This window comes from Syngnathus leptorhynchus, chromosome 2, assembly GCF_054491065.1.
Source record: "Syngnathus leptorhynchus isolate UIUO chromosome 2, UIUO_Slep, whole genome shotgun sequence".
Taxonomy (NCBI): domain Eukaryota; kingdom Metazoa; phylum Chordata; class Actinopteri; order Syngnathiformes; family Syngnathidae; genus Syngnathus; species Syngnathus leptorhynchus.
In genome coordinates, this window is record NC_141196.1 from 4,585,573 (window position 1) to 4,608,224 (window position 22,652).

The window sequence follows — 22,652 nt, forward strand, 5'->3', positions numbered from 1 at the left end:
TGCAAAAGCAACCAATCTGTTCCAGCACAAAAACCCTGGCAGTCTTTTTTTTTTTTTCTTAATCATATGCACTCAACAAAACCGATACACTTTCTTTCTTCTTCTTCCATCTAATAGTGCATTAGTGCCACCAAGTGATATTTTGCTCCAATATGAATTGAAGTTTGCAAGACAAACAGCTGGTCAAATGAAACCTTGTATCTTATAAAAACTCTTTTTTTTTTTTTTTTAACTTTTGAAATCCGCTTCCTCTTTTGAAAGAAGTCTTTTCCCAAATAAAAGGCAAAATTTGACAAGAACATAGTTGCATTTAAACATTAACCGGTTAGAACATCTTGAACGAAATAAACTTTGCCCTGCTTGTGGTTTAGGGCTATACAAATAAACTTGACTTGACTTGACTTGACTTTAATATTGTAACAATATGACTTCAACTTGTAAAAATGTCACTTCATCCTCATGACATTGCTTTTCATCCTTACAGAATATGTTTTTGTTCTTTTGAAAATTACAGCTTTATTTCCTGTAAAGAATAAAACTACTATCTTCAGTATCGTATAGCCTTTGTATTCGGCCACTTTTCATTAGGTTTGATTAGCATTAAAATCTCCCCTGTACCCCAAAAAGGTTTTAAAACCTCTGCTTCTGGAACAACATTTGGGGAGGGGGGGGGGGTATGTTTTGGGGACATTCCTGCAGGGACATGCTCCATCAAAAAAAAAAAAAAACATCCCATTTTACAACCTCTAATTTCCACCAGCTGTCATTGTGGCCCAGTCCAGATGCTAACAATCTCAGCATTGTCGGAGATGGCTGCACTACTTAAGCCTGTGTTTCCCCAACCACTGTGTCGCGGCCCACTGGTGTGCCTTGAGAGATATTCAGATGTGCCGTGGGAAATTGTCCAATATTAATTCCGGAGCGCCTTGTAAATAGGATCGCCAAATCAGTGGTCAGTTAGCGCAAGGCCCGGTCAGCCACTTGCTAATCAGAGAATCTTGAGATGTCATGTTGTGTCGGTCTGATTGTGCTGCATCGGCACAAAATCAGTTTTTGCTGTCTGCTTCTGTGACAGTGACGCTCTGACGGCCGTGGTGCGTTTGTGGACTGACGGAAATCACAGCATGTCGCAATATTTATAGAGCTTGTCTAAAACAATAAACAGTCAAGTCATGTTGATTCCTTTTAATTCATTTAATTCTTGTTGATTTTTTAAAATTACAAGCACTTTCAATAGTTTATTCCTTATGCTGTCTAAAACCTTTTTAAAAACTGTCACTTTTATTGAAAAAGTAATACAATTTAAAATATATATATTTCTCTTTATTCAATTATTCCACTCTCTCTCTCTCTCTCTCTCTCTCTCTCTCTTTCTCTCCCCCTCTCTCTCTCTCTCTATATATATATTGGAATAGGACTTAATTTATATAGCACGTTCATGTCTTTCGTTTAATATGACTAATTTTAATATAGAAGCTGGTGTAACACCCAACAGATTTTTGTCGATGGCGTGCCTCGAAATTTTTTCCGTGCCGTGGATGTAAAAAGGTTGGGAAAGACTGACTTAAGCAATGTTTTTGTTTTTTTCAACTCAGCAGGAAGTAAGTCGTCACAACTCTAAAGTCATCAGAGATTCTTTTTTAATTGACAACTTCAACCACAGAAGCAGAAAGTACAGGAAATATTCAGCCATCCGGAATCAACACAGGAAGCACAAAGGAGGAATTCATTTGTTGATCCTAAAAAAAATAATTTGGAAGTTTTAGATGAAACACAATTATGGGTATCATGAAAAATATTGACGTAAACGTTTGGTCCTGTTAAATTAAATTTAAAATAAACAACCATTTACTTGGATGGGAGAGAAAATATCGAATAAAACCAAAACCTATTTTAAAAACATAAATTTGAACAATATTTCTTCATAAAGTCTGCAGAGGGACATACTAAATAAAAATACGAATACAAACGCTGCAAATAAACAATATGCCGTATTAGAAGTTGTCATTTTTTATCACTTGTCATAGAAATTTCAAGCTAAATCAAAAACACCAAATTACACCAACTGAACGTACCAAAACACCAGAATTCCAATGTACGATAACAATCATTTCATAGAGGGGAGGCCTTAATGGACATGCAGAGTTGTTTGACTCCTTCCCTTGGGGCTTTCAAAGTGCAGCAGTGGACTGGGAGGGGAAGGGGAGGGGGAGGGGAGTATAGGGCCCATTAGACGACGGTGGCCTTAAAGAGGTCCGCTTTGCAGTCCTGTTCGTCCGGGCGAACGGCGCCGTGAGGCATCTGCTGGGTGTTCCTCATCCGACTCTGGCACTGGCGCAATTCAGCCACGTAGCCCTGAAAGCTCAGGCTGAGCTCCGACTCGTCCCCGCGGGGCCTCTCGCTCGGCGCTCCCTCTTCCAGGTGCACCCCCTCCACGTCCATCACTTCCTGCGCCTCTTTCCCGCCAGGTGCTTTGGAGGCGCAGTTGATGCCTGAAAACGGAAAAGAGGGGATGCTTAAAATGGATTGGATGTGACAAGAGCCAAAAGTGTACTGGGAAAAAAATTCAAAACTTTCAGAAAAAAATCAGACAATTGCCAGGCTCGCATTATGTGTCACTTTTTCAATATTTCCATCTTACAACATCCTTGCTTGTTATTGGACCTCACTATTTTTACTTTTGTTCAGCATTAACCCAAAAGTACCAGAAAAAAAAAAGTTTCACATTACTATTTTTACTGTACAGTTCGGAAATTGACCAAAAGTATCGGGGAGGAAAAAAAAAACGTGTCTCTAAAGTTGAACAAAAAAGTTTTCAAATTTCTGTCACGCACATTTATTTAATGCTCGCCTCGATGTTTTCATATTTTTTAAATATGACGTTTGTCGCTGTCATGTAGTAATTCAGAAGTGTGCCACTAAAAAAGTCGCTTCCGTCATCAGTTAACAATTGTTATTAAATCTTCGCTACTTTTACACTTGTTTGCAATTCCGAATTTGACCCAAATTATCGTAGCGATCGGAGCTACTGTTATACACAATTTGACTCTCATTCCAAAAGTAGAACTAGCCTTGTGGTTTTAGTCTTCAGTTAGCAATTTATCGTTTTTAAATGTTACTATTTTTACTCTCATCCCGATTTCAGTGTTTGACATGACTTTTGTATTATTCGTCAGTGTTACGCAATTGTGGCCAGCTGCTGTAAATGAAATAGTTTCCTAGGGGAATCACTTAACAAACAGTCAGTGAGTGATTAAGCGCCGCTTCAGTGCTGATGTAAACACCGCCTCCGAGTTCCAACAGCTGACCTCCTTCAAGGAGCAAAAAAAAAAAAAAAAAAGGATGACACAATGCGGAGGGATTGGGTAACAACCGCACCAGGAAGTGATGTGTTGAAGCTGGTATGTAGCACTGCAATTCTGTCAGTTCACACCTCAAAAAGTTTCCCAATTTTCTCCATATCATAATTCGTTTTGTAAAATTTTTATTTTTTGTATTTGACAAATTTTTTGTTCTGTCAGTTTTTGTTATCATTCCCGGGCACATTTGAGAGAAAAATTCTTTTCTTTTTCAAATAGCAGTAGTTAAAAGAATGTGATCAAATAAACCACTTCATTCTTTGTAATATATCTATTTTTTAATTTATTGTATTTATTCATTATCTTTTTTATAGCTTCCCGTGCTAGGCTAATAGTGGCACTGGGGGTCAAGGTGAAAATGTTGGGCTGTGTGATGTCTCCCTCTCGTGGGCAAAAAAAAAAATCATAGGCCTGTCTATTTCCTATCACCAAAATTTAAATCTCATATGTATTTTCAATTGTGTGTGTGTGTGTCTGTTTACTAACCATAAAACCTTTGTGGATTTGGACCAAAACGTATGTCCATTGTTTTCTTGACATGCATTAGTATTATTCTTTTTCTTACTATTATTCTTTGTTTCAAAAGTTCAAAAATGGAAGAAGACTGTCTAAAAAAAATCAGAGGTGACACTGGAAGCGGCAGGATGAGGTTGCCATGGCGCCCAGCGGGAGCGGGAAAAAATCAGATGGAGACACTCGGCAACCGACAGCACGGCAGCCATTTTGTGCACACGGCAGTGAGGTCAGCCGCCGTTCCGTCAGACTGCTATACTTTTGGCTTTATCGTGTTGTTCTAGTTGTAAGTTTGAGCTTCTTTGAAAACACACAAGAATGTTCCAATGTTACTTTTGGGGTTTTACACTTCATTTCCCTTGTTTTCTATGGAGAAGAAATGTTCAATTGAAAATAAGCATGTAGAAACCCACAGACAGGAAAGGGAAGATGTGTGGGCATAGGCAGAAAGTCAAATCCAGTACCACGGCAATCCCTATCACCCGCTAAAATATCCCGCCACCAAAGAATAAGATGGCGCCCAATCAAGCCTTTGCATACGATCCACAATGCGACACCTTAAAAGTAACCGCCACCTACACCACAGAGCTGGAAAGAGGCGAGCGATAGAAGCCGAGCGAACGCGCATCGTTATTCACACCCCCGTGCCGTCAAGAAGCGCATGCAGCAACACCAAAAAGGAGCCGACGAGAATGACGCCAGCAGGCAAAGAACAGCGAAAGGCATGCGGAGGCGGATCAAAGACAAACGAACATCACATCCGATTGGAGCTTTTATTCCAAGGCCTAAATGACAGGTACACAGTTGATTGGCAGATCCAAAGAGAGATACAAAATCACAACCATCAGCGACGACACCATTGTCTCATTGTTCCTGACTTTGTCTCCTGACAACATAGAAAATAAGTTTGGAGTGTCATCTGCGCTGTTTTGGAACGTTATCCCGCAGCAGTGTGACGATTTTCATCTTTTAACAGGAAACCGCTCCTCACACTGCTATGGGCTGGCCTTCCTCTCGAGTCAGCATCCAGTCATGAGCAGAGGTAGGAGGACGTTCAAATTCTTAATCTTCTTGTACTTTCAAGGAAATCACATAACAGTACTACTGTGACAAAAAAAAAATCCAGCAAGTCAAATGGAGTCCCCTCTCATTCACAAGCCGTACCTTGAGATACTAAGTCATAAGTGAAGTCATACAAGGGCTCGGACTTAGGTCGTTCCCCAATTTCTGTTGTTTACGTTTGATTTTGATTGGGCTAAACTGTGACCAAGCTTAGTGCTGTCTCTATCTTCATTTTGCCATTCTCATCTTCTCCATTTGACCAAAATGTCTCTAGAATGTCCTTTGTGATGGCCTCAGCGTTTCACTACAGGTTTGCACGCCCTACACAAAAAATAACATTCCATAACAAATGGCACCTAATTGTGAAAATGCAATTTGAAATGTTAGTTGAGGTCGAGGTCCAGTCGAGTTTTTCTAGCTAATGTCAAATCGTGATTCAAGTCCCCCTCCTCTACAAATGACGGCACGTTTTGGCCATTTGTACGTTGAGCACAATGTTTTTGTAGGAGCCTTTGACTAGTTTGCCCGATTTAGCAATTCTTCCACATCCTGCTGAGGCTACAAACTGCTTTGGGATGACATTCCACAACTGACACAAAATCCCCAACTTATTTTCAAAATTGTACTGCCAAATATCCAAATTTCTGACCCAATATTTATAAGACAGTGTCGGTCTTAATCATCAGACAATCAAAGAGAGACATCATTCAAATTCATTAAAGTGCAGGAAGGGGGTGAAGTGATGGAATGGAAACGGGAGCTCTGGTTTACTACGCGGTACCTGGAGTGGAATTTGCGTCCGCGTCTTGTGGGTGAGGGCAGGGTGGAGGCGGCGGGGTGAAGTTAGCTTCGGGCAGGCTCCCCTCCAGAGACGGCATGGGGGACGGGAACGCCGGCAGCAGCGTGCTGTTGGGGCTGTTGATGTCACCCTCCCCCACCAGGGTCAAGTCGGTGTGAGCGTCCTCCTCCACGGTGCGGAGGCTCGACCGGGCGTCCGGGGGCCGCGGGATGGGGGATAAGTGGGTGCCGAAGGGTGAGTGGCGAGACGGGGGCATCAGGCACCGCCTGGCCTCGAAGTGTCCGAGCGAGGAGTCCAGACTCTCGGAGCGGAAGCCCGAGGCCAGCGGCCCTCGAGGGTGCCCGCCGTTCTCACGGCTTTGCTTCAGAGACTCCGGTGTGGAGCACGCCGGGTCCGAGGAGGGGCAATCGGGAAGGGGCACCAGACGCAAAAAATCGGGAAGCACCAAGTCCTCTTTGGTCAGTAGTCCGCGCTGGTCATTGGCCCGGGTGCTCTGCGCCCGGCTCAGCAGCTCGAAGAATTCTGCCGAGGAAAGGGACAGTACGTCGCGCGTTAGTTAGACAAACTAGCGAGAGGCTCCGAGATGGAGACATATGGCAAGCAGATAGGGCAGGAAGCGACCCCACAGACCAAAGTCAGGCTAAGAAAAGACTCAGGATGTCTGCCATTTTTGGTTTCAAGCAACCACTTCAGTCCTTCAAAAGCAAACATGTCTTTGCTACCAAATGTGGAGTTGATTTTGATCTTTTGAACTCTTGTCATTTGCTGAAAGTGATGTTCGATATAAAAAGGGAGGATCTTCATTTGGTCAAATGAGCTTTTGGCTTCACTATGCAAATGAGGTGGCTACTTCAGCGACGTAATCCGACTTGTGAACAAATTCCTACAAAGTTCGTGATTCCTGCTCCGAGGGCAAAGCACAGCTGAGCGGCGAGAGATGAAACAAGGGAGGTTTACCTTCGGCTTCGTCTAAATTTATCTTTTTCTGTTTTCTTTTTTCGCCTGGTAGTGCCGAGTCCAGTCCACTCGCCCGCCCACAAAACTCCTTTGGCGCTGTTGACCTCTCATCTCCCTGCAGACGCAACAATGATAACGCTGTTAGGCTAGATCGGACCTCTCCATCCAAGGATGCGAGCCGGTTAGTCAGTTAGGGTGAAGAGGAAACACCCGTTTGTCGCATTGGCCCAAGTGTTAATTTGGGTGAATGGAGCCAGCTCCCGGCCGTCAACTTACTGTTGCTGATAGACTCCTGGTCGGCGGTTGGCTTTTGAGGGAGGAGCTATTGGTTACATCTGTGGACCACAAACCATACGTGAGACCATTCCATTTCAGTCCATACTTCTCCAACATAACTTACAACTATTGCCATTTTGACCATTGAAACATCAATTAGCATTGCCACATTTTTGACAAAAGGTAAGCGTGGTACCTTTGGCTGAGGCCGGGTCAACACGGTCCAGCACGACACGCAGACCATCCAGACTGGATATGGGGGCTCCCAGGTCCAAAGGTTCCATTTGGCCGTTCTACAACAAAGCAGACGATGTGTTTGAACCGCCGGCGGAACACAGGATAAAAGTAGAAAGCCGCGAGACTCAAATAAACCCCGCGGGTGACGAGGAGTAATTGTAGCCCTGGTACTCCACCCTGTGGCACTCCGAGCCCACACGACTTACTATTTTGGCCACCAGTTCAGTGAGCAGGAGGCCATACTTGGCCACCACGGGGCGTAAGACTTCAGCGACCGGCTTGGTGGGTTTGGCTTTCAGCCCCACTGAGCGGTTAATGGGCACCAGGTCCAGTCTGAAAGGGGAGAGGAGAACGGCATCGTCACAAGAGTCGCCGTACGACGCGTTGTCATGGTAACGCTTCGCACCGGAACAAGGTCCTCTTTTCCAATCGCAGATCTCGCGAGCTGAGGGTCATGCAGTCTTGGTCCAACACTAAAGGCTTTAATTGAAAAAAAAAATAATTAGCACCTTTCCATTTTTTTTACATCAGCTCCGCAATTATATTATGGCAGACTCCCCCCCCCCTAATTACAATTCCCAGTGTTCATCCTGGACTAGATCACCTTTTCGCCTCCCACCAGAAAGAGATCCACCGCCGCCACGTTGACACCGATGCTGTGACACAGAACTTGGAGGACCTCCCGAATGGAGGCGCCAGGCCGAAGAGCGATCGAGGAGATGGAGCCGTCGGGCAGCGTCACGCTGCATTGCTTTGGGGAGCGCTCCCACGCCCCCACCGAGTGTCGATTGTCTGACTACAAATGAGTAGAAAACCATTTGAGTGTTTTCCGTGGAATCAAACACATATCTGGAACTCCGTGTGTAGTCGTGCTGCATTCTTCTATCATATCCAACTTAAAATGTGTACCAAGAAAAAAAATATGAGTGGGCAGGCAAATAAGAAGAACGAAAGTGGGCTCTGTGTGTTGTCATGGTGATCTGCCCAGTGGATCCTTACCTCTATCTTGCCAGCAGAGCAAGAAGTGGCCATCTCCAGGCTGGTACTGGAAGACAAGGAGCCTTGGGATTCCCTTCGTCCGTTACTACCCCAATAGTCTGCACAGAGAATCAGGGGAAGCTCCCTTTAGAGGGGGAAAAAAAGTTCCTTGTTGAAGTTGTGCGTGACACTCACCGAGATTAATATCGCTAATGTCCTTCTTTTTAGGACCCTTGCCAAAGCTCCGATTGCGAGACCACGAAAAGAAAATCCCACGTTTTTTGTCAGCGCTTTCATCTCGGCTGTCCTCGTTGAGTGACCTCCCCGACCGCTGCTTCCTGGCGTCCTGCAAGGTAAGACGGCAAAGGATCTAACAACTCGACTGATATGAAAGGGGGAGCAAAAAAAAAAAAAAAAAGTACCTTCTTGGGAGTGGAAAGGGTCGAGCGATCCGAGCTAGCGCTGTGTTTGGACGGTGCGGGACTGCAGGGGATCTGGTAGGGATCCGGTAAGGGGAGACCATCCACCTCAGCATGCATGCACTCCTTGTAAAGGGAAGACTTGAGGAAACGGGAGTAGCTGTCAAACTTCATCAGGTTGAAGATCTGCAAATGGGAAAGGCGTAGGGCAAATTAGCGAGGGAAGGCCTCATGAGGAGAAAATCAATTCCACGCTATTAGAACAAGGCGAAGAAAAAAAATCATGTCTGCATTTTGAACGCAAAATCACAACAGTGTTTTGTTGACGTGGGCGGCCGAAGAGCCGTACCTGTAGCTGCTGCGTCTTGAACATGTCGGGCCTCGGGGACGTGAGCACGTCGTCGGCCAGTTGAGCTTGGCTGTCAATGTTGACCGGCATGGTGGCCTTGCTGGACAGAAAGCTGTTGTAGATCTCGCCGGCTCTCTGCGACAGCTACGGCAAACGCACTTCTGGTCATCTCTGACAAGGCGGTGGGGTGATGACACGCGGCGGGCATACCTGTTTTTTGTCAGTCGCAGGAACATGGTTGAAGTATTCACAGGCTTGCCAGAACAAGATATTCTCCTCACTAAATTCTTTCTTGAGAAATTCCTGTGGAGACAAATGACGACTTCTTGAGTTCTGCCTGTTGAAGTTGAACTTTTACATTCCTGCTTTATTGATTATGCTGGCGAAAGGAGGAGTCAAATCAGTTCTACTGGACAGTTGAGCCCTATGAGGGTTCGGCAGAATTAAGTTGTATTGCAACCCAAAGTCAGTGCAGATGATTTTGAAAAAAAAAACAAAAAACGAGGACTTTGTGGGCACGTACCGAAAAGTAACGAACGCCCACCGGGTCCTGGAGGAGGCGCTCGAAGCAGGCGGCCCAGCTGGCCACGCGTTGTTCCGGAATCCCTCGGTGGCTTCCCGGAAGGCTTCCGTTACTGTTCAGGCTGCTGTGGCTGCAGCATCCCTGCAACTGAACGCCGCCGGAATCTGTTCAGAACACAAGTACTACATTATTAGATCGACAGTTAGCAGTGACGAGCATCTTTTGAAACTTGAAATATTGATTTCAAGGCGGACGAAATCAGGCTCCGAAAGACTTACCACCGTCCGAGGAAGCCGCCGACTGAAAGAGAGCAAAGAGAGACATGAGTGAGAGGCTGCTGTCATGACCTCCTGCTGGCTGCTGGAGATTGGTGTTAATTTGTACGAGGGGGTGGCGGCTCGGCCTCTTTCACACTTGTTCACACCTCCACAGGGAGGAGGGGGGAGGCGTAGGAGACCCCCCCCCCTCCTTCCCGTCGTTTGATTTGCTCCTCAGTGTCCTAAATGTAAGCATTCTTCCAAGAGGGGCAATCAACGGCTCTAACGGTCCTCCATTCACTTGCTAATTGCGTCATTGAGCGCTTTTATGTGCACATGGAGATGTCCTCAACGAAAAGGGCAAGTGGCCACAGACCCCCGTGTAGCCAAAGGAAAATAGATGAATTTACTTCAAATGGTTGTCCACCTATCTATGGCAGCGACAGATTGTTGCAGCCTGGACTTGGCAGAATCAGATTCAGAATCAGCTTTACTGGCCAAATTTCTGCATGCCAAACAAGGAATTTGACGGCGGATGAAAGGTGCATAACGAATTGGCGTGGTCAACATTTGATTGTTGGTGTGCCTGAGATTTTCTACGTTTGTCGTTGTGCTCCTTGTTAGAGAATAGCCATTTGTGAAGAAAAAAAAAAAAATGACTGAAACGCTGGAAAGTTGTCATGTGCGGTCTAGATCGTAAAAATAAGTTCCTCTCGTAAAAATTGCTGTATATTTTAGGTTCAGATTGTCAGACGTGTCATTTGTTTAAAAGTGATATTTTCCACATATTACAAACGCATTTTGAAACCAGGAAATTGACAGAAAAAAAATTGCAGAGCTGACATGTAGCCACCTAAGTTATTTTGAAGTTAAATCATGAAAAATATTTTCTAGTTTGGGTGATGGAAATGAAAGCAACAAATTCCATCTTTTGTTTGCCAATCCGCCTTAATTTGAATCCAAGCTTGGCTTTTAATGGCCGGTGGTTGTGAATATCCGCTTTAAGTCACGCTAACGTTTCTGCCACAAAGGTGGCGGCAAGACTAAAAAACACAATTTGCGACTCAATGCCTTGTTTTCAAGGTTGTCGACGAGCCACAACACAAGCTCGGACATGTCGTGCCCATCGTGCTGTCAGATCCCCCGATGCTGACGTTTTGTTCCGTTTTGAGTTCGTAACCACATGTGAAACGCAAGCCGCTCAACCGCTAATTGTCTCTCGTAGCCTCTGTACAACCGTCCAGCTGCCGTGTTAAACCCGGTGTAGTCAAAACCCAGGAACCCCCCCCCCCACCCCGCCCCACCTTCCGCCGTAGCCACCATGTGTGTGAAGCGGCTGAGGAGAACACAGACTGACCATCTGCGTGTCCCTTTGGAGCTAAAAACATTCCAAAACCTCAAACCCTAACTACACAGTGACTGTTTGAAGGAAGAAAGACATCACACTTGTGACGTTAGGTTTGCTTTTGAGTTCACCCATAACAAATGTGTTCGGTGATAAACAGGAAGATATTGTTAGATTCATTTTATGTTGTCACAAATCCAATGATATGATACTTTAAAGTTGTCTCTTGATTCGTCTAAATATGACAAAGGAGGCTACGAGGTCTACGTATTCATGAGGGACCACACACACAACCCGCCCTTGTCCTGTCCCCTAAGTGATGACCCAGGCACACGATCACCCTTTGCCCACACACTCACTCCCTTCCTCTATTGACGCCTTGGATGACAAGTTGGTCCACAGTTGGTGGCTACAGAAAGGAAACTGCCCCCCCCCCCTAACACACATACACAATAAGTCCACCGAATAAAACTAAGTTAGCTTCTATTGATCGGATACTGTGTTGACTGCTGGTATTAAACGCATTTCCAACATTTCTGTGGTTGCTGAGTCTGGCGTATACCAGACAGCACATGTCAAAGGAACAGTCAAAACCTCGACAAAAAAAATAATCCAGATACAAATAAGGGAACTTCGATGATATTGCCACTGGTTAGCACCCCTGAAGAATCGCTTGATGTTTCCTTCAAACTTGTTAAGGCATGTTTTCGGTATTAAAAAACAGATGAACATGTATCCAGAGTCAACAAAAAAAAAAAAAGTGACACAAATAACCACAAGCCCCCACCGCTTGAAGCAGCAAGAGATGAGCCACAAAAAGATGGGAAAAACAGCTGACTCAAACAAAAAAAGGAGTTGGCAACTGCAGGGAAAAAAAAAACAACTGCGTTCTTACGGTGTTGAAGTTCCACGTCCTCTTGAAGGAAAGTCTCTTTTTGAGACTCATTGTTCCCTTGACTGCTCGGTGAGCGGTACGCAAGGCGAAGTAGACGTGCGCATACCTGAGCATTCCCCACCCAGAGCTACGCCAACCGTGTCTGTACAAGTCGCAGAAAGAGAGGGAGGGGGAAAACCCTGAAATTTGACATGGCACTGGACTAAGACGAAAAAGAAGAAGGGGGCGGAGGGGGAGGTTTCCTCATTCGGCAGCTGTTACCATAGAAACCCTGCCGACGATACATACAGTCTCTCCAACATTGACGAGAAGGAATCATAAGCCCCCCCCTTCTTTCCCTTGACAAAAACCACAATGCCCCCCTTTCCTTTTAGTACTCTGGTCTGGCTTGAAAAAGAAGAAAAACATCGTCGGGATAAATTGAAACCATATGTATTCCGTTGAATAGGCCGTATCTCACAAAGCGAGTGTTGCTTGCAAATATTTTGCAAAAGGTTGTGAAGTGTTTTTCCTGTCACAAAGAACTGTTGGCAAAATTTCGGTGCGATAGGAAAAACGGTTTTGCAAGCGTTAAAATTGTCGGTGAATCTGGCGAATGCCCGCGACCGTTTGCGACATTCAACAAAACATAATTAAATAGACAGTCCCGTAAGCAAACACTCGCTAACCCAGTTAGCGACGATTCCAGTGACCAACTTTCATCAAGGCTTTTTGAAGTTTCAAGTAAAAAAGTTTTCTGACAGTACCGACGAATGCCCACCTCTGCCGGAAACCTTGCTATACCTTTTAAACCATAGCTAACCAAGTAGCATCGCTTTACAAATGTAAGAATTAAAAACTCATGACATGACCAGAAACCGTTATCACGTAGAAACCTTCAAACATGGTGAACGCTTAGATCACAAGTGTCAAACGCAAGGCCCGGGGGCCAGAATACGGCCTGCCACATTTTATGTGGCCCGCGAAGACAAATTGTGCATCATATTCATATGTCAATACTAGAATGACTAATTGTTTTCATTTTTAAGAAATAGCAATATTGCTGGCAATTTTTATTACTATTCTTTTTTTTTTTATATTTTAAAAAAAATTCTGAGTCTCTGTTTTGAAAACTAGTTATTCATCTTAGTTCTTAGTTTGTTGTGTCGCCTACACTGTATACAATATGAGACATTCACACATTTATTTGGGTAGACAATTTCAATGGCCCTCCGAAGGAAACAATGACTTTGATGCAGCCTGCAACCAAAAATAAGTTTGACACCCCTGGCTTAGATGTAGCCACCTACCATAGCAACACAAGCGTAAGAATGCCAATGTACGACGAAGGGTATACGTCACAGCAAAACAAAGGAATTTGATTGGACGGTTTGTTTTGAAAATGAAGAATTATCTGTGCAAATTCATGCAAATGAATATTTTGATGAGAACAAAGTGGAGGCATTCTAGTTGTTTGTATGGCACAGTAATGCTTTTCATGTGATGCTTTGCTTGTCACAAGACGCTTAATTACATATTGCGACCATCGCAGTTATCTGCTGCGGATGAAAATAACATCAAGGCGACTTCCTTTTCGAGGCGGAGGAGAGGGAGCGGTGCGTCAGATAAGAGGGAGGAGAGATTTCCTTCCAACACAAGGTCACAAGAGGTTCTAATGGTAAATCCCCATTTTACAATGAAGAAATTGGCATTTTTTATGATGATAGTCTCTGGTTAAAGGGAAAAAAATGTTAGGAGAAAAATCTGATTATTACACGGAGAGAATTGCAATTAGCATTAGATCAAATGTAGCTATTATGGGAATTATGTTTATGAGAGGGACTAAGCGGTTCAGAAAATGGATGGACGGATGTTTATGACAAAAACATTTAGGAAAATACATTTCTGGTAAAAGTGGAAAAGAAATCAGTTTTTACAATAAAATGTGTGAATATACTCAGAATTTACTCTGAGAAAAAAAAAACAGAATGTTTTGCGAAAATTAAAAGCAAAAAAATTATTTTGACCAAATTACGGTGCGTGAATAATCAAAACAGACGAGAAAAGACAGCACGTTTTAAGTGGCAGTTTAACCAGGGGAAAAAAAAATAGGATGAAAGAATTCTATCCCAAAAAGTTCTCAATAATATAAGGAGAATTTTTGGGGGGGAAAATAAAGATGTGCTTTCACAATCATTTCATGACAATAAAATGATACAGGAAAAAGTCCTGCATATAAGCTTTGTGTTGTTGGAATGTTGTCCTCCTGTAGATGAACGACAGGGCTAGTAGTGCAATAGGTAAAATAAACAGCCAACTTCATAAAAGCAAGGAATAGCCCACCCCCCTCCCCCTCCCAGCATGTATTATCAAAAAGAATGGCCTGCGCTCGCTTGAGCCTGGAGGGCAACCACATAAGACGCGACCACACCCTCGCACTGCTATTGCGCTCCCATAAAAAAACACCCCAAATGGACTTTCCGAGCTTGAAACCCGACACGTGTAATTAGCCTGCTGACTCTTGCCCCCTTTTCCCATCTCACAACAAAGCTCAGTGTGGGTACGCTCGGCGTGATGCGAGGGCGAGGGTGATCGTTGACTTCCTGAGTTTACGTTCTGCCGTCTAATCGTTTTGGTCATGCGGGCAAGCTGAGCTGCTTGGGGGGGAAAAAAAAAAAAAAAAAGGCACTCATAAAAACAACTTTATTCCTTCTAATTTGAGGCTCTGTTCTAATAGAAGCCACGTCCCATTTCATTGGCGAGTCCGTTAAATACAAAAATATCAAACCCTAAACGGACAGTGATTCTTCTTTGCCAGGTCAACTTGAATTAAAAGAACAACACCACACTCCAAACTGACAGTTAATCGTATTTTCTCTAAAATTGTCATATACCAGCAGTGCCTTGATTAATTCTTTGGCAGGTTGCCTGGACTCCATTCTAATGGAAGCCATATCCCAATTAATCCACCCCCCAAACAGATGCCCTACTTAATTAATCCACCCAAACCCAAAAACAATTGAGACCCCAATCTTCAGACGCCTCCACAAAGATAAACGGAGGTGACACCTGTAAAGTCGACAGATTGGTTGCTGTGAGTTTCAAAATCTCGCGTGGTTGCCCGTACGTACAGATGATGTCACGGCAACACGAGATTTCCAGCGGCGGTCGGAGAATGAACTGGATAACCGCATCCACATCTGCCTCTCGCGTATTCAGACGTAGCAGCATGTGGGCAGCAGACCGATCAAATAAAAGCGGTGAGAAAAACGACGTTCGCCAGCGGACACCTTTTAGCAGCGTGTCGCCAAACCGGCACAACTGAATGCCAACTTTTTCTTCCATCCAAACACCCACACAACGCCCCAAGGACAGAAGAGGCATTTTGCACTTTTACGAATAACGTATTCTGTCAAAAAGCGGACCCAACTCATATTGCCCCAATTCTTGGCTTGATCCACCACACCAGAAACAAACTACTTGCAATGTCCCCTCTCATAGTTGGATCCATTTCTATTGGAGTCATACACTGATTAGGTGGCAGTTCCGAGAAAAAAAAAAAAAAAAAAGCTTTAACCTCAAAACATCATCTGATGATAGATCCTCCAATAGTCATCGTGACCCAATGAATTTATCGCCAGGTCTCATAAACGCTGCATCCCAAAACAGACGTCTCACTCACTTGATATCTCACATCAAAATTGATCGCTGACAATATTTCTTGTGACAGTTTTAAAGAACAAATGCCTCACTCCAAAGCCAACAACAAGCGGTATTTCCTCAAATAGTGATCTCCATTCTTATAGAAGCCATCCCATAATTATTTGCCAGATCCACTTCAATCCAAAAAGTGCCAAAACAGATGATTTCATATTTGCCAAAACACCAAATCATCTGCTGCACCCCTAAAGAAACTACCTGCAATCGGTGGCTTTGTTCTATTAAAGACTATATTCCAATTAATCGCCGCAGCCCAAATAAGAGACCCACTCAAAAAAAAGCAAATATTCTCTCTTTGAGGGAAGACGACAGCGATAATTTTGATCGTAGGGGTGAGGCGTCGGGGATACAAACCCTTTGGTCGTTCAAATAAAAACCATCAACTCGATCACTTTGCATTTTTTTTGCAAGAATAGATGACCCGACGCACCATGCAACGAGAAACATTCCGCAGCAGCCCACACAGCCAGAGAGGACTTACGGAGTTGAGGGTAATGGTGGGTTCCATGTGTGTGGCACGCAAACGGGTCCATTCGCGGGAGCTTGATGCGCTGAGTGCGGGAGAGCCCTAAATCCCAGCAGCGACTGGGAGTCTCGTACCGTGACTCTCGCTCTCCCTCTCCCTCCCTCTCTCTCTCTCTCTCTCTCTCTGGTCACAGCAGATTCCTCCTCTCTGTTTACCTCCCACCTTCCGCCTCCATGTCTTCTTCATGCCTTCCCTTTTGACGCCCACAGGCGCCACGGGAAAGAAAGTCAGTCGTGTCTAATGAGCAACAAGGGTGTAAAAGCAGCGGCAACAGAAATGCCGCAAAGAATTGATTGCTTCTTTTTGTTTCGTGATTAATTATGGTCAAAAATCGCTGCATTCTAAGAAAATTGAAAGAGCATTCAAAGACAAACGGCTTTTATGAAGTGTGATTATAGTTTGGATGGTAGTATTGAATGCATGTGAGTGGGTGCGAGTTGTGGCGTACGGCAGCTCCTCGTGATTGTTCTCATTTCATATTTGGCTTTGGAGTGCATTGTGACTGTGGCTCTTTGTCGTTTCTATTTGTCAACCGGAATCGAACCGTTTACTGCCACCGACGAACGTATCCGTCAAGTACAGTTTTTAACGGTTAGGGATGAAAGAGTCTTTTCCAGCTTGTGAATTTCAAGCTTCTGTATGATTGTAAAGATGTCAGCCTTACATCAGATTGATTTGAGAAGATTAGGCATGAGAGAAATGTCAAAATTGAGTTTAGCCACCACCCACGCAAACATAGGTACATGTGATGTATACAGGTGTATGTAGTATACAGAGTATGCGTCACAGTTGGTGGTGGATGATTTGTCAAAAGATGACACATTTGATGGAAAGAATGGCAAACGCCGTGTAAAAAAAATGCCTCTGACATTCAAAATGATCCATCCAAGTGTGTCAATGTCACTCAGGGCGCATTTCTCAGTAGTATGGCTGTGAATCAATTCTTAGTCTTGTTTTTGTTGTGGTGGCGTGTTACCATACACAGGAAATGTAAAACTTACCTCAAGGTCATCCAGAGATCGGGCCAAGCTTAGACGCTTTGAAGAGCGGCGCTTGGAGGCACGGAGTGCACCCAAGCCCCAAAACCTGGAGCCCTGTCAAAAGAAAAGTGGAGTTAAGTCCTATTTTTTTTCAACTATAATAGTGTTATAATAAAATATTGTTTATTCAATGAATAAATATTAATGTAATCTTTTTTGAACATTTCAAATGTATGTTTTTGACCCCCCCAAAAAAAGTGACAGTGAGACCCTGTCATTCATTACTCGAGTTGTGTTTTGCTAAATAGATCCACAGCGACATTCTGTGGTCATGATGAGTATAGCAACCTTTTGGAACTGTTTTCTAGAATGACAAAAAAAAAAAAAAGTTTCCATAAAGTCATTCTACCACCCAAATGAAATCATTACATTTAAATATTTATTGAAACGAATCATTTAAATTCTACTGTCTGCAGCCATGTTGTCAGAATCGGTGTATTTTTGTGAAAAACAAAAACAAACTAACAAAGTCCTCATTGTGTTATGATTTTTAAAAAATTGCTCTTATGATTTGTATTGTTCGATAACTCACATTTTTGCCACGCTCATTTTTCCGGTGGACAAACGCTTGGGTCCATTCCTCTTTGGGGGGCATCATCGGGAGGACCTCGGCAGACCGATACCGGTCTGGGGGAATCTGGCTCATGGGCGGCGGCAAGCTCCGCACTTTGGCACCCGGGCCAACGTCAGCTAACCAGTTGTCGTCGTTCCATGTCACCGTAGGCTCTTGATCACCTCTGAGGGATTTGGGCCATTTTGGCTTGGAGAACCAGCGCTGGCTACCCCGGAGAGGCTCTTCCGAGAGGCTATTTTTTTTATCCAAAAGGGAAAGAGGAGGCGGAGGCTTGAACTGGAACTTCAAGCGAGGCGGGGGACGTCCGTAAAAGTCAGTGAGAGAATCAGGCCCGGGAAGCGACTCTGAAAGGGAGTGTGTGCTACCATTGTTCTTTAGGTGACCATTATTGTAGCGGTTTCTCGGGATATGGTCTGGGGATGCGGGATTATCCCATGGACAGGTGGGGAGGAGGACCCCGGAGTGGTTTTGGATTACGGAAGGGAAATCCCTGGCGGCTCTTTCCTCAGGGGGTGAGGCATTGTCAATGCCGCTGTCTCCGTTACTACTGGCGCTACTTTTTTGGACGTTCTCCTTGGCTTGCTGCTGAGCCTCTGAGTCTAGTTTGACTCGAAGCCTCTCCACTGCGTCCCCCATATCACTGTACAGGACCGTGACAAAATTAAGAACATCCGGCGGAGTCTGGGGGAATTCCAGGCAACCGGAGGTGTCCGGATCAGGCGTGCAGTCGAAGCCAAAGCGCCCGGCGATACCTGCGTGCTCCTCGTGGTTTCCCAGCTCTGGGTCAATGAAGAAAACGTGACAGGAGGCTCTCAGCGGAGTGTCTTGTGGGGCGCAGCCGTTGATAATGTGCGCGGTGGTCACCAGGCAAAGGAAACGAGGGTCCTCGGCACAAACGGCCCCTAGGACCAGGTTCTCGGTGGGAAAGGCCGCCAAAACGGCTCCCATGTCATCGCAAAGTCGGATGCAATCAAACGTAATCTTCATCATGACCAACGTGTGGGTATCCTGCTCCGTGCCCAACTGGCGTATTCGCTCTCGGATGGCCTTTAAGCTCTCGTCCTCCGATTGCAACGTATTTAAGATCAGCTCGGTGGAGCTCAGGTAGCCCACCACCAAGGTCATGTTTAAGATGCTCCAGTCTGGATTAATGTCCTCGCCGTCCGTAAAAACAGAATGGCGTTGGTACTTTGGCTCCTGCGTTTCGGCACTTTGTTGTTTGGACCAATGTGACATGTCCGGTTCTGATAGCGGCCTCTGCTTCTCGCCGAGCACGTGACGCCAGTTGTCGGAATTGGATGAATCGTGCGAGATGGCGCGTAGGACGCCGGCCTTTTTGGGGCTTATTAAAAACTTCTCGTCGTGTAGAATGGGATTCCCGATGACGCGGCCTTCGGTAAGCACGACCAAGCGCAGCGGCCCGATGCATCGGCCGATCATCTGCACCACCGTCTCGTGTAAAGCGGTAGATACGTCGGCTCCGTTGATCGCCATGATGCCGTCGCCTTGTTTGAGTCCCACCAGATGGGCGGGACTTCCCTCCAAGATGCCGCTCAATAAACACGGCCACTGTCCCGAGATGGTAAACCCGTAGCCCGTACGGCCACGGTGGACTTCCACGCGCCGCAGCTCGCCAGATGCGCTTAAATCCAAGCGCCTCCTCGCACTCTCGGGTTGACCCTGGATCCTCATTTTGCCAACACTATTGTGTTGTTGTCATACTATGGTTACACAAAAAGACAAGGTCGGTTAAAACAATGGTGAAAAGATTGTGAGCATTAACTGTGAACCCAAGTGACCCTCAGTCTTCTCGAGCCTCACAATGATGCAAACCTTGAACACTACAAAAATACCAACTCTACACCCTAGCTCAAACCCAAACAAAACCTTAACCTTAAATTCCTAATCCTAACCGCAACACCAAGTTTAAACTTAGTTTTTAGACAGATCCGATTGAAAGATATTTTGCATTTTTATGCAAAATCTGTGATCATTTATAATGTCGGTCAACCAATGACGTCCACAAACCTTGCGAGGCGAGTTGATGCAGGAATGAACTTCTTTTTACACTTAGGACAAGTCAAAAGTTACTTTCGACCGTTAAGAAAGGATTTCTGGTGTGATTGGGTTACTACCATTTTAAACGATAATGCTTGATTCCTCAGAGGAAACTTGTTCAAGTCACGCCAGAAATACTGAATAATAACAAAATAACACGAAACAAGTAAACAACTGATCCAAGTATGTCTGGTTTAAGTGAGTTATCTGTTCAGGATAAACGCACAGAGGGCTTTTATATCCTCCCCCGGAGCAGAGTGCCAGCTGGCTCTCCCCCTCAACAAAAATACTTGAATGACAACCAGACGTTTTGTATTCGATGACCTTTTGAAATGGCACACATTTGAAACAAGTTGCAAGTACACCACAAGAAGTCGTGTTTACTTATTTCTTTCTTAATGCATTGCGTTTTACAAACAGTGGCCACAGAAATTCGCGACTACGGCAAGTCCGCAACTCCTACTACTACTACTTACAAATCTATTACAATCTTGTTACTAATACTACCGAACTTTTGGTATTTACCTTATACGGTGTCGAAAGCCTCCCCCCGAAAAAAAAAATTATAGTCCACACAGCTTTTAAACGCCCAGTTTAGACATTTTCACCTCAGGCATTCCCATTTCCAAGGGCCAGTTATTCCAAACAATACATTAGGGTCGCGATTTAAGTGTTCTCCATATGCGGCGGTGTAGTGGACGCGGCACCTCTTCACGCGCACGCGCACGCGCACAACGGAGCTTGAACAAAGCGACATTGACGGTAACCATAACAACGCAACGTCTCTGCGTCACCTGGTCCGCCCCTTTGCCTCCGTTTGGCCAATCGCACTCTCGCGCACTATTCAAACCAATAGTGCGATCCTATTGGCTCATGATGTTGGTTGACGGAGGCGCTCCATTACGGACATCAACAAACTTTAAAATACCTTTTAATTAAAAGTGTATCATAGAATATTTAAAAAAAAAACACACATTAAAAATGTGGTTTAGCGATGATTAACTGTAAAAACATAAAAGTTATTCTCAGGATTTTAAAAAGAAACGTTTTTTTGCAGTGTTATGAATGATTTATTCCTAAAATCTGAATTTAATTGTAACGTGCAAAAAAAATTGGAGGATTGTAAAATGTCTAAAATCATTTAATTTGATAAAGTAAGAATGCATTTTTACAAAGTTAAAGGACATGTGTTTGGCGGAGTATGGTAGTATTTGTTTTACTTTAAATATATATTTGTGCTCGTTTGGCACAGTATCTTAAAAAAAATGTTTTTAAATTTTTTTGATCAAATAGAATTGGAAATTTGCGGTGTGTTCCCCAACCCTGACGTAAACCACTCAGGTCCAAAGTACTCCAACAGTCTGTCTTCTGTCCCGCCCTCACAGTTTAGAGAACAACGGAAGCTCATCAGGCCACAAAAACGATTTAAACACACACAGCAAAATAATGTCAAACTATTTGGTTTAATTCTACGGCAATGCAAATAAGTGCATTCATTTTTACATGCGTGCATTAAACTTGTGGAGGGCCTAAAAAGCTAAAATTCAAACAACTAAACAAAAAAAACTATATGGATGCTGCACTTCATATTTTGTTCTTCCCACTTGTGGAGGACGGCAAAATCATTTTCTCCAGAAGATTCATCATGCGCTCTTGCATCTGCATACACTGGACCTGGAGCAGATTCTGCTGGTGCAGGGCCCGGCGGACCTCCCTGCACGTTTCTTCAATGGCTTGATTGGAGCGCTTTTGTTGCCGTAGCATGGCCTGCATTATCTGCAGCTTCCTCCGCTTTAGGAAATGCTGTCTTTTTGTGGTCTTTTGCTTGCTAGACACTGGATGGGAGCTGACGAGAAGATGAAAAGACAATCAGGCAAAAAAAACCAAAAATCTCTCATTCGCTCTCTCTCTCTCTCTACGTCACAGTGGTTACCTGGATCCTTGTGTGTGCTCACTGTCAGAGTTCCAAGAGTCCAGTTCCTGCTTGATCTCCATTTCATCCGAAGAGCCTGTATATTCGGGCAGGAAGCCCATCACCTCCTGCTCCGGCTGGCCCAAGTGGTTGTCGCCCCCTTGGGAGGAATTCCCAGCACTCGTCGAGGCCTGGGACTCATCCCGGGGCTCACCTTGAGACTCAGCCCAGTTACCTTGTCCGACCTCCAGAGGCTTGGATAGAATCTTCTCGATAGCCTTGTAATACGGCCATTCGGGGGTCTCGCCGCTTTCCATGGCGTTGGACTTAAGTCGCCTGTTTAAAAAAAGAAAAATGAGCAACACTTTTTGTGGCATGATGGTGAAGTTTGAGGTTGACTGGCCTGTATTGGAAGGACATATTTGTGATCTTCATCTTGATCTCCTCTTTGAAGCGTTGCTCGCCCGTCAACTGGAAAAACCGCTGCGACATCCTCTCGTAAACCTTTGCGTTCCTCTTGCTAGTTTTCAGCTCATTGTGGTTCTCCTCCCAAATGTAGAGCAGGGCCTTCATTTCACCATCAGTCCAGTTGGGGGCCCGCCGGTGCTTCTCGCCCTGAGGATGAGTAATTAAATAGGCAAAATCATCTCCCGCTGCCATTTTTCCACGCAAAAAAGCTCTTTGCTTTGAAAGGCTTTTACGGTTCTGTGTGGTGCAATTTGAGCTTGCCGAAGGTGAGAAAGGAACCACACGCTAAGGCCTGACTTTGCACCTCCCCCCTCCAGGATAGACTGAAAGAGCACTCAAAATGGGGCCTAAAGGAGGAGAGGAATCCGGTTAAAAGCTTTTAGTGCTCGATGATGTCACAGTTGCC

General features: G+C 44.7%; 2 protein-coding genes and 1 long non-coding RNA gene across 3 annotated transcripts in view; 1 reads left to right on the forward strand and 2 right to left on the reverse strand.

The window, feature by feature from the left end:
- The window catches only part of LOC147060221 (uncharacterized), a 64,258-nt gene that overhangs the window by 35,992 nt on the left and 5,614 nt on the right, over nt 1-22,652 (forward strand). Inside the window, exons 6-8 of the long non-coding RNA XR_015065479.1 lie at nt 3,946-4,101; nt 4,849-4,914; nt 8,410-8,534. This is a non-coding gene — a long non-coding RNA (uncharacterized LOC147060221). The remainder of the gene's footprint in view (nt 1-3,945; nt 4,102-4,848; nt 4,915-8,409; nt 8,535-22,652) is intronic.
- rgs12a (regulator of G protein signaling 12a) lies at nt 1,624-20,565 on the reverse strand. Its single transcript, XM_085905627.1, has 18 exons — nt 20,392-20,565; nt 17,767-19,529; nt 17,196-17,288; nt 9,751-9,772; nt 9,473-9,636; nt 9,160-9,252; nt 8,950-9,093; nt 8,604-8,786; nt 8,377-8,527; nt 8,203-8,300; nt 7,808-7,999; nt 7,610-7,683; nt 7,410-7,536; nt 7,163-7,259; nt 6,967-7,025; nt 6,691-6,805; nt 5,716-6,255; nt 1,624-2,492 (listed from the first exon to the last, which is right to left on the reverse strand). Exons 2-18 carry the CDS (start codon nt 19,498-19,500, stop codon nt 2,230-2,232), a joined length of 4,149 nt encoding a protein of 1,382 aa, XP_085761753.1. The 5' UTR covers nt 19,501-19,529; nt 20,392-20,565; the 3' UTR covers nt 1,624-2,229.
- Nucleotides 21,344-22,438, reverse strand: msantd1 (Myb/SANT-like DNA-binding domain containing 1). The gene is made up of 3 exons (XM_085905636.1): nt 22,182-22,438; nt 21,800-22,114; nt 21,344-21,712 (listed from the first exon to the last, which is right to left on the reverse strand). Exons 1-3 carry the CDS (start codon nt 22,436-22,438, stop codon nt 21,451-21,453), a joined length of 834 nt encoding a protein of 277 aa, XP_085761762.1. The 3' UTR covers nt 21,344-21,450.